At 41.3% G+C, this 13,062-nt stretch overlaps 1 protein-coding gene across 5 annotated transcripts in view; it reads right to left on the bottom strand.

Moving 5' to 3' along the window:
* RBMS3 (RNA binding motif single stranded interacting protein 3) overlaps window positions 1-13,062 on the bottom strand; it is a 723,803-nt gene that overhangs the window by 66,742 nt on the left and 643,999 nt on the right. For 4 of the 5 annotated variants that reach the window (XM_075705237.1, XM_075705238.1, XM_075705239.1 and 1 more), the window contains one exon: window positions 6,330-6,376. In XM_075705237.1, the coding sequence (XP_075561352.1) occupies window positions 6,330-6,376 (47 nt within the window). Of the gene's footprint in view, window positions 1-6,329; window positions 6,377-8,553; window positions 8,559-13,062 lie in introns of all 5 variants that reach the window. The other variant, XM_075705241.1, reaches the window with a different exon arrangement.

Here is a 13,062-nt window from a genome sequence, read left to right as displayed (position 1 = left end):
GGATGAACTAAGAAATGCTGCATGTGGCAAATAAAAACAGTCGATGGCAGACTGATAGAATTCACTCTATAGGTAAAATACATAACAGAAATACATATAAACGTCTTAAACAGAAGGACAGTATAAAAACAAAACTCTTTCGAGAAAACTCGTATTTTTGTTCACTCTGTTCTCATTCTGTCCATCAGCCTGGCACTGATGCTGCACTCGTACCACATGTGAACTGCTCGGACAAAGATGAGTGCAGGGGACAAACAACTTTCCATTTGGAAGTAATGCTGACTCTTTGGAATAAACTCTCCAATAAATCCCAGCAAATGCTACCAAATTTACAGAAAATGTGTGCTAAGCCAAGAACTTGACAGACAGCTAACCATTTCAGTTTCAGCTTAGAGATGCAGTTATCTGAATAGTACATAAGCTTGTAGAATATACACTCTGGTAATGTGAAAAATACAACCCTTCCAACACCCCTGCCAATACCATTTATCTGTCACACTTTGGAATGCTCTCAACTAAGCATCAAATAAAACATACTACCAGGACACTCAGCTATATTGTGAAAATGCATGCACCAGCGCGTCAAAGAAGAGAAAGGAAGGAAATCCGATGCAGCAAATGGCAATGTGAAAAAATCCAGTTCATATATTTCAATTTTAATAATAATAAATCAAGTCCAACAATCTGAGTCACTGTGACAGGGTGTAGGTCAACCATTTTGCAGTCAGGAATCCCTTGTACCCAGACACACAGGTTTGTCTTCCTGCCACAGCGTCCCTTGTGCCCAAAGGGATCTACAAAAAGGATCTGGATACCGCCTGAGGGAATTCAACAGAGCAAGAACTGAACAAGTATATTCTGAAGACGTCTCTGCCACGCGTGAAGTACAGTGGTATGGTGAGGACAGGGGTGTCCCTGCTGGGGACAGGCTCAAGCGGAGCCTCCCCGAGGCACGGGTACAGCCATGTACCACCCTGGCAGCGCCCGCTCACGCAGGGCTCAACATGCTCTCACCCGTGGGGCATGGAGACATCTCCCTAAATTCCCTTTACCTACAAACACGTTAATGTCCCAATATGTAATTGCATAAGTGACATGCTGGGGGACCTAAAAAAGGACAGGAGGAGCAAAAATGCAGGAGTGGCCTGCTCTGGTGTAAATCCTACAGCATCCCAACAAGATCTGCAGCTGCTGACCTTGCCGTATTTGATCTTAGGCTTTCCCTTTTATTTTTTTTCTTTAGGCTCAGGGGCAGGCAAAATGAGGTGGAAGACGCATGTTGTAATTCCAAGGCAATACAGGATTCTCAGTCATCAGAATATGTACATTGGAAAGAGGAGTGGAAAGAGATATGAATTACACTGGCTTTGACTCATTTTAGATAGATTGTTCAATTATGCCCCCAAGCTTCCTGCCATTAAAATGTACGGTATCTGGTATGGTGCTTTGAGAGCTGTAGGCTTTGCGGTAGTTGACCTGTGGGTTCTAAGGAGAGCTCTCCAAAAGGCTCAGCTGCATTTTGCACAAATGCAGTTTGCATCCTTACATTGGCCCGTACAGTTTTTTGCAGGCACGAGTCAGTGACCCTGCTCCTCAGCTGCAACTGCAACGCTAGAAGCAAAGGCACAGAAAGGCAGGTGGCAGGGACGAGGCGAAATGGACATTGCCCTTGTATTAAAAATAGACCTTTTCAGCATGCCCAGATTCCATAAGCAAAGGGAAGACTCATCACTAGGAGGCAAAAAGATATTCCTGGATGTTCATGAAGAGGTGTTTACAACGGGCCCAAAAGAAAATGTTTTTATGAGACATTAAAAAGAACCATGTTCCCAGTACATCATCAGGCACACGCAGGCAATGCTTTAAGAACAGTTTCTGTTGCTTAACAGACAAAGCACATACTCCCCTCCTACATCAACCCTCCCTCCGCATTTGGGGACTGCATTATCTGTAGCGTCTGGTCGCTATTTCCCTGCCAAAAAATAGAAAAAAAAAATCCATATGGTTCCCATCCTATGGGGGAATGTGCAAGCTTCCACACGGAATCTGCACAAGAGCAAGACCCTATTTGCACTGCAATAAACACCATTTGCTCATGCCTCATGCCTGCAGGCAGTACTGAAAAAAGTTAAGATTCATAAATAGTATCCTGGGGCTCACATAATGTAAGAGTATTACCAACCATTATCAAGGCAGCAATTTTCTGTTGCAATAAGCCACAGAGTCAGATGTTTGAGATGAAAAAGACCTATCTGAATATTGAGCCCACTGGCCAGCAAATGCGCAGTATAGTCCCCGGATATCAGATATTAAACTGATACAGTACATCGCAATCTTAGTCAAATGGCCAGGAGGACTCAAGCCTCAGGAATATTTTAAATGAGTATCCTTACAGTGCAAGTACAAGAGCTCTATTTTGTTCTTTGTACGAGTGCATTAAAGCACTAAACCAATATTAATACCACAAATTGAAAAATCAATAGCATATTACAACAGGCACACTGCTCCCCAAAATAAAACCTGAGTACCTTTGTAAATGCAATTCAGAAAAGGCTGATTATAAAACAAAAAAGGCACAGAGAGATTGGCAGGGGAAAAGAGCTTATCTACTGAAGTGTGTGGTTACCACATCTTCAGTAACTCATACTGCAATGCTATGGTACACTACGGGCTGGATTCTCTATGCCATTATACCAGTTTTACGCTGATGTAACTCCACTGGATGCTTAAACAGAGTTACATGGGCATAAAAACAATATAATGAAATGGAGAATCAAGCTTTACAATGTAATAGACTCAGAAGAAAATTATCTATTCCTTTGTGGGGAAAAAATCTTAGCTATTTTTAGTGAAAGCCTCTCTCTCACTCTCTTTTGTTTTATTCCTGCTATAGATTTTCAAGGCAAATACGCGGTTATACAGTAATAAAAGTGATAGTTCTACACCATGAGCAATGAGAACCTACCTCTTCATCTGGACAACATACAAGAGTCCAGATTATTCCCTGAGGTTTGGTTATGCCCCAGCCCAAAACCTAATATAATCCACACCTCTTAAGGAGTTGTGAATTTTAAATACCACCCTGTGACACCTGCCGAGACATGTCTCTCTAGTAGGCTTCCATCCTCCATATAATCCTGCGTGGACTTAGCAACTTACATGCATTAAAATGCATCTATCAACCCTATAAAGGACCCTAATAGACGTCAGCATGTGTAGTCAGTCTTTCAGTTTTATTGGTGTCCTGGTTTTGGGTGGGATAGAGTTAATTTTCTTCCTAGTAGCTGGCATAGTGCTGTGTTTTGGATTTAGTATGAGAAGAATGCTGATAACATGCTGATGTTTTAGTTGTTGCTAGGTAGTGCTTACTCTAGTCAAGGACTTTTCAGCTTCCTACGCTCTGCCAGGTGCACAAGAAACTGGGAGGGGGCACAGCCAGAATCGTTGATCCAAACCGGCCAAAGGGCTCTTCCATATCATATGATGTCATGCTCAGTATATAAACCAGGGGAGGTGGTCGGGGGGCAGCGATCGCTGCTCGGGGACTGGCTGGGTATCGGTCGGCGGGTGGTGAGCAATTGCATTGTGCATCACTTGCTTTGTATATTATTATTACTATTATTATTATATTGTTATTATTACTACTAATATTTTACTTTATTTTATTTCAATTATTAAATTATTCTTATCTCAACCCAGGAGTTTTCTCACCCTTACTCTTCTGATTCTCTCCCCCATCCCACCAGGGCAGGGGGAGTGAGCGAGCGGCTGCGCGGTGCTTAGTCGCTGGCTGGGGTTAGACCACGACAATTGGTAATTCATAGCTCACATGAATCTTCACCTTGGCTTGGGTATCTTTACATTCCCCCTCTCCAGCCTCAGCTCGCTAAGCTCCACGCTGGTGGGCACCCCAAGGACTGAGCGACTCATGCTTATCACAGCACATCAACAAGTCCTCAGCTGCGCGCAGGGTCAACGCCCGCTTAACCTGACTGCTGCACCGAGCAGGCCTGCTACAAGGAAGTGGTCTTTCTTTTACGGACCTCTGGGTAACATTGCTCCATGCAAACCTTAACGGCTTGGTCCACCTTACTGCCAAAGTATTATGCAGCATTTTACCCACAGGGTGGGTATGGGCACACCATCAACAGAAGGGGGCTGCAAGCAGCAGCTGTGTGCTCACTTCCAGACTGCCCTCACTGTGAGGAAGGGCAATGTGTTTGCCTAATGCCCCTTCACCGGTGATTAAGTTAACCTGTTTTACTTCATAGTGCTTAAGAGCCTTTAACTGTCTTTCACCATGGCCACACACCTGCTACGATACCTGTGTCTTGTGTCAGTGAGCAACAAATCGCATTTGCACATTTTACAACCAAAGCATCGAGGTGCTCCTGGATTTAGCTAAAATAAAACCCATGAGCTAGATTTTTATTGTACTTGCAAGTAAAGAGGCTTATGAAAAATAGTAAAAATTTATAACTACAGGATATGTAGATACTATTACATGAATGCCTGGGGAGCCAAAAAGAAACTGTGCAACCAAAGGGTCCTGGTGACCCTCAGGTGACAGCATTTTAAAGATAGGATTGAACAGCAGTTGTGTAACGTCTGGTGGACAAATCAATTTTTCCGCATAGTAAAAGCTTCTCCTCATGATACTGCATACAATCAAGATCTCACCATAAGAGCATTTTGAATGAGATGGTTTTGTCCCAATGAAACTGAAAATATTTTGACACTCTAGAAAGAAGAGATATGTCAAATCAGTAATTAATTGTCACTCTTAGAGAGATATCCAGTGCTGTAGTTTATTTCATGCTTTACAAATAAAAGAACATTTAAAAAACTGCAGAGCTGAAATTCTCCATTGGGTGCTATTTCTTTTTCCAATGATCAGTGACAGCGTGTTCAAACAATTGAGTGACCAAACCATCTGAGCAGCCTGAACACCTGAGCAGCATGGGTACTCTCTGGTACAAATAATGTCTGATTCTGAGATAACTTTCATAATTTCAAAAAAAATATTCTTGAAGTAAAATAATATTAATCTCAAAGGACCATTCAAATTACAGTTTCCAAAACATTCACGCAACTGACATGCAGGAATACCTTTGAAGTAAAAGCCAGTTGTCCGGATGAAACACTAGTGGATTATGAACTAGTGATGGTTTTATTCATAGCCTATAATGTGTTACCGACTGAAAAGTGTAACAGTAGAGAAGACCTCGTTTGGGAGGTCAGAACAGGGAAACAGAACCAGAGGATTCTGAAATCCCAACTATGCAAACCCCCTCTTTTTCCTGAGTTGCTCTGGTTTCGCCACTTCCTTCACAACATGGGAATATCACAAGTTCTATAAAGCTACTGCTTGTAAAGGTCAATTAGCAAAATACACTAACTATTATTGATTTTTTTAAAAAAAACTACTGGGAATGTTAGTTTTTTCCTAAATGCTTCAACTAGCAATGCCCTAACAAATATTTAACAAATAAACCGATTCTTGCCTATATCAATACATTCTCCCCTTCAGCTGGAGAATGCAGACGGGAGTATGCATGGAATTTGATAATCGTATCAAACACCTCTCTGATCAAAGAGTGACTGTCTAAGAGTTCAGGGCCGAACCTCCTGCTTCTCTTCAACTTGTCGTTAACCTCTATGAAAGGACAGCTAGATTTCAAGGCTCTGTTTTTCTAGCTCATTAAATAATTGCAGAAGTAATCGTGCAGGTAAATAATACGATGATGTAACTTCTCTGCCAAATTTGAAAAAAAAAAAGAAGTTGCAATTCTTTGTGTTGGCAAACTGTAGTTGAGAAATGAAGAAGAGTGTTGCTCAGAATTTTACCCCTAAATCCCATCTGCTAACACACTAATTTAAGGCTTTCTCCCTATTAGGCATTTCTATTCAGACAATGCTATGGAAGCCAGCCAGCCTGCAGAGAGAACCCCAGATGAAGTAACAGCTCTATTATCCAAAATACACTGGAATCTTCAATGATTATTTTAACAAAAGCAAAGTCAGTAAAGGGAAACTTTACTGGTTTCCATTTCATGACAGAGAGCTTAAAAAAACATTCACCAGCACTTGCCAAACAGAGATGGAAACTATTAGGAAAAACAACTTCCCATTCAAATGGATATTACAAACAAGAGGGCATAAATACAAAAGGGAAACTAAAAGAAGAACCTGACAATACAGCATTACATGCTTCAGACAAAATGACTGAGTGAATTTGCTTCTGAGTAAGTTTCACCACAGAAAGAGAAAACAGAAGATGGCATTCAAAATAGTTTTTAAAAAGGTGTAAGAAAACGTGCATTCCTTACCCATTCTGTATAGCAGCTGTTGGATCGTAAGTCAAAGCCATGCCAGCCTGCACATAGTTAGGGAAGAAAAACAGATTTTTACTATTACTGCAGGAAAAAAAAAAAAAAGACAAAAAAAAAAGTTGTTAAACATATTCGAAGCCAATATGAATAAAAACTGAATGCAACTTAGACGGAAATCTAAATTCTCCAGGGAAGCTCAGATGGCCCAAAGCAGCACGGACAGACTGGCCACTTCCCCTGCCTGAGAGGTCCCTGAGAAACAGCTCTGAGCAGTATGTTGGTTGTCATCTCTCCGTAACATTTAGGCCAAACGGTGTTTTTGTTGCACCAGTAACAGTTCATAACTCCACTGAGATCAATGTATTTACATCCGATTGCACACTGTAACAAGACAGGGCCAAATCCTGCTGTTGCCTGTGAGACAGGTAGTTGGTAAATATTCTGAAGTCAAGTTCACCGGAGCTTCTCAGGAAGGAGCCTCATCTTTCCTACAAAGGCCACACCCTGCGCGACCCCAGCCTACCATTTCCCTGGGCTCTCATTTGTACTTACAGTTAACTCATTACCGTGAGACAAGAAACAAAAAGTGGGCTGCGAAGCAGAAAAGACACCCCCCCCACCCCCCCAAAAAAAAAAAAAAAATAGTTCTTGAGCTTTTAAAGACAGCTTTTAAAATACTTCAGAGGTCTGGACAGCAAAAGAATTTGTTAATGGGCTGCACAGAGCCTTTCAACTGCTGTTCACCACCAAGCAGATGGTGACCTGTGCAAAAGGATTTGGCAGTGTCAAAAGAGCGTCCAGTTAACGACCGTCACCGCCGCCACCATTAGCAGACATGTCCACAGGTGCCACAGGAAAGGCAGGGAGAGAGCAGGGCTGGAGACTGCACTTCCCACTCCACCTCATGCTCCAAGACGGCAGTCGGGGCCGCGTGGGAAGGACCAGCTTTTTCCCCAGCATCCTTTTTTAAGACGTGGGACTGATAATCTCCCACACACTGCATTTCCTTTGACTTTTTGTCGTCTTATTTTTAATCCTCCCTTCATGAAACACTTCCCAATGTAAGACACTACCAGGAGATGGGAAGACCCTTCCCTTTGTGCAGGGCTAGGAGGAGAGAGAGGAGAGGGCCCCCGTTACTCAAGGCGCTCCTCTCCCTTTGGGAGCAGCTGAAAAATGGCCACGGCACCCTCCCACTCCAACGCACTGTGTATTTCTCTCCGCTTGTCATCCAGAGCATATGCTCGCTGCCTGATACAGGAGACAGAGGCATTCGCTTCAAGGACAGGTGCTTTACTAACTGTGCAGCAGGGTCCACGCTCCTGGCAGGAGCTTTTAATGCCCCTGGACCCATCTACCGAAGTACTTTCAAATAACGGCACCTGCCCCCTTCCAGATGGCTGCTCAGAAAGGTCAGGAAAGCGCTCGGGCTTGGCGGGCTCCCACGCAGGCAGGTGAGCAGCCAGGGTAAACGCTGCGGGGACGAGCAGGCAGAGAGCGGGCAGCACTCCTGGAAGAGCCAGGTTAGCCCAGCAGCTGGACGCTGGTCTAAGAGGAGATGGTCCAAGTTTCCAGAGGCCAAAAATAATTTCTGATCTGAAAGGGCAGGCTTCACACTACCTGATGCAGCCAAAAAAATGTTCATGTCATTATTAAATCTGTATATTTTTCTCATTATTCTTTTAAGCAGATGCTAGGGCAAAAGCTTTGCTTATTGAAAATGCCATTGTTTTAATAAAATACATACTATCTCCCAAGCAAAGGATAATTCAGGAGATGAAGGCCAAGAACACATGGCTATTTTTTTTAAAATGCATTCATTCATACAAAGAAGAATAAAAATGGCTATTTCTGTGAGTTTAAAATGAAAGAATCAAATTTAGGGTGACCCCAACCACTGCTAATTTTAATGTGAAAATTAAATTAGCTTAGAAAATCATAAGGGATGATCCACTTAACTTGTTTTTATATTCTTATGTCCTATACATTCTCAGCATATTACTTGTTTGGTAAGGTTTCATTAATTACTAATGGAAATATATACAGTTCATCCCAAAAGACAGCCAATAAAACTTGAATATCATAACCATTTTTTGTCTGCAATACATTTTAGTGAAAAAAACCTCTCTTATTTTCCTTTCTCTTTTCAACACTTGTAAAATTTGTTATTGCTTTCTTTTTATATTCCTGCACTGGTAAAGACAACTTAAATAGTATGTACAAGCCCTAGAGGGACAGAAAAATTAGTTCTAACAATTTTTTTAAAAACTTAAAAATAACTTAAGACATTCTCTATAAATCAAGGTGTTGACATTTTAACATCTCATCACACATCTACTCAAGACTAAGGAAAAAACCCCTTATAATCCCTTAGGAAAGGAGAGATCCAAGCTTTCTAAATCCGGGAGCTGCTAGATCTAACAGTCCTTAGAGTTGCCTGGATCAGAGCCCACTATATACCACAGCTCGCATTTAGCGTGACCTGGGGACAAAGTGGCAACAAGGGAGGGAGGGCTCTTATTTTAGTTTCTCTGACATAACTGAGGGTGCAGAAAGGATAAATTGCAGCAGCTCTTTCGCTAGAGCCCTAACAACGCTCGGTGTCCAGGTGAGACCTGCAAACACGTTCACGCCGCTTTGAGGTGGTATTAGAGCACGCGGCCGTGCACAGACCCTCGGCTTTCCCTCCAACCCCATCACACCCCAGACCTGCGTGTGGGTGCATGCAGACAAACCGCACATACTCTGTTCTCTATACATTAGCATCAAGTCCATTATATATTATCGGTACTAGGAATAAGGGACACCGTTGTGTCGTCGTGCCTGGCGAGTACAAAATACAAAAGGCTAGACACTCATCTCCGCATCCATGCTCCATATCCATACTGCACAGTGACAGATTACCAGAATCTTTTCAAATACTTCAGCAGTGACCACTATAAACATCACATCTGCCAGTAAATGGAAGTTTCACATTAGACAAATATGACACAGCATGTGGCAGTACGTGCATATGGTACACCACCTACAGTTTGCCCAGTAATATTGCTAATATCCCCCATTGCTGAATAGCCTTAAACAGCTGCTATTTCAAATAGCTGCTAACAGAGGACTATTTACTTCTTTCTCATCAAGTTGTGTAATTCTTCCCTACAAAATTATGCTGGCTGAAAGCCCAGGAGAGGCAACAGTTAGCCTGGACCAGTGAAAGATTTATGGTCTGAAGCATCCTCATTCATCAGGAATAAAAACTGATGAGCAATAATAACTTACTGGAAAATTGTCTGCACTTTTCTCCATAGCACACAAACAGGAATTCCAAAAATACCAAATACAGAATATTAGGGTTGGCCTCAGACTTCCACGTGATAGAGGTCCAGCTCATTCTGTCAAAAACATTACTGAATATAGCTGTCACTGTGCTTAATATGGCATTAGCTATACCGAGGCACTGCCTGATGCCTCTATAGTAGTCCTCAGCTGTGCTGAAGAGCATTTTCTTCCAGATCTTTTCATCCACTGTTTTATTCATGTTTCAGTGGAAGGACACGGTCTTATTCCTTCTTCTGATAGTGACACTTCCCAATGAAATGCCACCTGAGAGAGCGGCACTGCTGATGGAATGCTGCTTTAGGAAAATATTTGTCAGATAAATCTTCTATGAAGGAACAACTGAACCACAGAATTCTTATGCCACTCAGCCAGATAATGGACACATACTTGGCTACTGAATGAAAATCCTGCACCTCAGCATTTCAACATGCAATTCCTTAAAGCAATCAAAAAAAAAGGGATATCTTCTATCGGTCCCACACATAATAATAAATAAAGACCATTCTCAATGATTACTCAGCTGGTGTGTTCAGAATGTCACAAGTGACATGGAAATAAAACCAGCTCGTTTTAAAATACTTTTTCTTAAAAAAGACTATTTAAACCATATGTGTTTACTTAGCGCTTATTTTTACTGAAATGTTTGAACTTAAGACAAAGGAATAAAGATTTTTGCTATTTTGTTGCTGCAGTTTTCTAATTATTGACATCGGTGAACAAAGAGATTCTAATAACAAGAAACCCAGTCTGCACCTTTCTCTAAATTTAAACTCTTTCCTTCAATAAAGTGCAGGAAATATCAGATAGCCTCTGGAAGGCAAGGGTTCCCCCAGGAAGTCTCAAGGCCTTTGTTCAACACTTTACTGTGAAAAATGTTCCATGGGCAAAGACAAGGTGTTCTGTTTCTGGTTTTTTCCTTCTCTTTGTTATGATTTAAACATAAATGAGCACATTTGCCTCATTAAAAAGACTCTTAGACCATCACATTTGCATTGCTTATGTAAATTGGATTTGTAAATCTCTCAAAGAAATGATGAAGTTGCAGAGTGATTATTTTAAAAATTATCACATCTTCAATATCATGTGAAATAAGGTGGGTTTATTATTTCTCTTCCAAATCACTGTGAACTCTCACAAGAACAACCTTTACCAGCCCATTATCTGTCTTCCAGCAAACAGAAGTATCTATAAACGATCAAATTTTAGGTTGCATGATATCTTCTTTGCTGCTGGGAAGTAGCTTCCACAAACAGCTTCACCAACATGTCATGACCTACTCTCAGTGTGTGCATCTTTCCCTCACTGTGTGCAAAAATTCACCATAATATTGACCTACTACAGAGATTTCCCATGCCTCTTAGGCTGGATTTCTTATTGTGCAGGAGGCTGCAGTCCCACTGGAAAAAAATTGTAAAAGCCTACAAACTAGAAAGGGGTGAAATCCACTGATGCGGTGGGTTTTCCAAGCAGGAGGCTCCCTGGGTTTCTCCTTCTTAAGGTGAGATTTCAAAAAATAAGGTTGTACCCTAGGACTCAAGGGATTTCTGTTGTGAACCAATGTGGGAATTAGACCAGAAGATAAGTCTCTCTTTCCCATCTCCTCTGACTCATCCCCTCATTCTTGCAGGATGGAGGACCCAGGGGAATGGGTGTGCTCTTGGCTACTACAGTGGAATCAATTGAAATTTCAACACTGAAATTCCTGTACTTGTTTTGTTACCACCGCTAATATCTGCCAGGCATCACAGCACAAGGATCTCTTGTGCTCTGACAGCAGACACTCTGACTGAAACACTTTGAAGAAGGAAGAGAGAGGAGGGGGAAGAAACCAACAACCCAAATGAGATTCGTTTAGAATACTGATATAATAAAATAAGCTCAGTCAGCAGTAAAGTTAACTTGGCAGAGTTCCTTCCTTTGATTATTTAAACAGTTCTGTCAGAAATATTCCACATTATTAGAAGTATTTCTGAATTTAATTCTGAATAAAAACCACCTTTCTTTTATAGAGAAGGAGAAATCTATAATGTAAATGTGACACCTCTTAAATACATAGATGCATATGAAAGAAATGGAGCATTTCCCAGTGATGCATGCTCCTGAAGCAGCTGCAAGTTCTGAGAAAAAAGTGGTTGTAGAGCGAAAAACATATCATATTGAGGTCAAACTCGGGAAGTGATTCATGAACCTCAGAAGGTCAGAAGTTGAGCTGATAAACACAACGACAAGTTCAGATATCCAAATGAATGACAAGAAACCCTTTTTGTCCTACAGAATTGTACTGGAAGTCTGATCTACACAGCTTCTGTTCTCTCTGTATTGAGTCACTTTGTTCCCACTTCAATTTATCTGATCAGTTAAAAGCTAAGTGCTAAAGTTTACAAAAGTTAAAAAGAAAAAAAAGGAGGACAATACCCTCCTCATAGAGACATATATAATACAATATAATTATTCTGTTTCCACAGCCAACTCATATATTTAACCTTGCCATCTTCAAGTCTATGAACCATCTGCTTTTGGGGATCTGGCATACCTGTTTTGCCATCAGTCTGATCCAGTGTTAAATCAGCTGTGGATTACAGTCACATCTGCACACTAGATGTGTGTGTTACAGTGAGTTGGGAAGACTTCCAGGGATGGCTTGCAGCACTACTGAAAATGACAGCCCACCAAATATGTCGGGGATACAGCAGAGTGCAGAAGAAGATAATGTCATTTTCTCCTGTCTCCCACATCTGTTTATTCTGCATAAGGAACACTGTCATAGCAGCAGAATTTGGAGGAAAACCTAACGGCAAGAAAATCTCTGGGGCAAATGGCATGACCTTTTTCACCACAGAAGGAAATCCAAAGCCAAAATGAAAACTAAGAAAACTGATCTCACAGAGTCCTGATTCTGCTTTAACCAAACCGTGGCTCTTATTATGAGTAAAACCGATCCCTTTTAAAATCCTGATTCCAGGGACAGTGATTTCACATAGGTCATTATTTAAATATTACTATGTGCTTTAGAAGCTCAAAATCCAACCATTTAAACTGGTCTTTGGTATTTGTGCCACTTAGGTACCTTTTCAAAACGTTGCCGACAATGACAGCATCTTATGTCATGAAGAATTTTTAACTCATTGTTCTGTATCTTTTCACTTATTTGCCAGTTATCTTTTGCCCTTCTACTTTATCCTTCTGTGTAGGCTTCTCTTCAGGTTCAATTGCTCTCTTTGCTAAACTAAGCTTTTGCTGAAAATAAGCATGCAAAATACCAACCAATGTCTAACTTACGCGCTAAATATACAGTAGATGTCTTTGTGCGTGGTTTGCATATGAGGGTACTACTGCATATCTGGACAGGCCTGGAACTTGTCTCCCACAGAAAAGGAAAAATTATTTGTCTAGGTAT

The sequence above is a fragment of the Pelecanus crispus genome, chromosome 2, assembly GCF_030463565.1.
Source record: "Pelecanus crispus isolate bPelCri1 chromosome 2, bPelCri1.pri, whole genome shotgun sequence".
Classification (NCBI taxonomy): domain Eukaryota; kingdom Metazoa; phylum Chordata; class Aves; order Pelecaniformes; family Pelecanidae; genus Pelecanus; species Pelecanus crispus.
The sequence above is the reverse complement of the archived record's forward strand: the minus strand, read 5'-3'. Positions and strand labels throughout refer to the sequence as shown.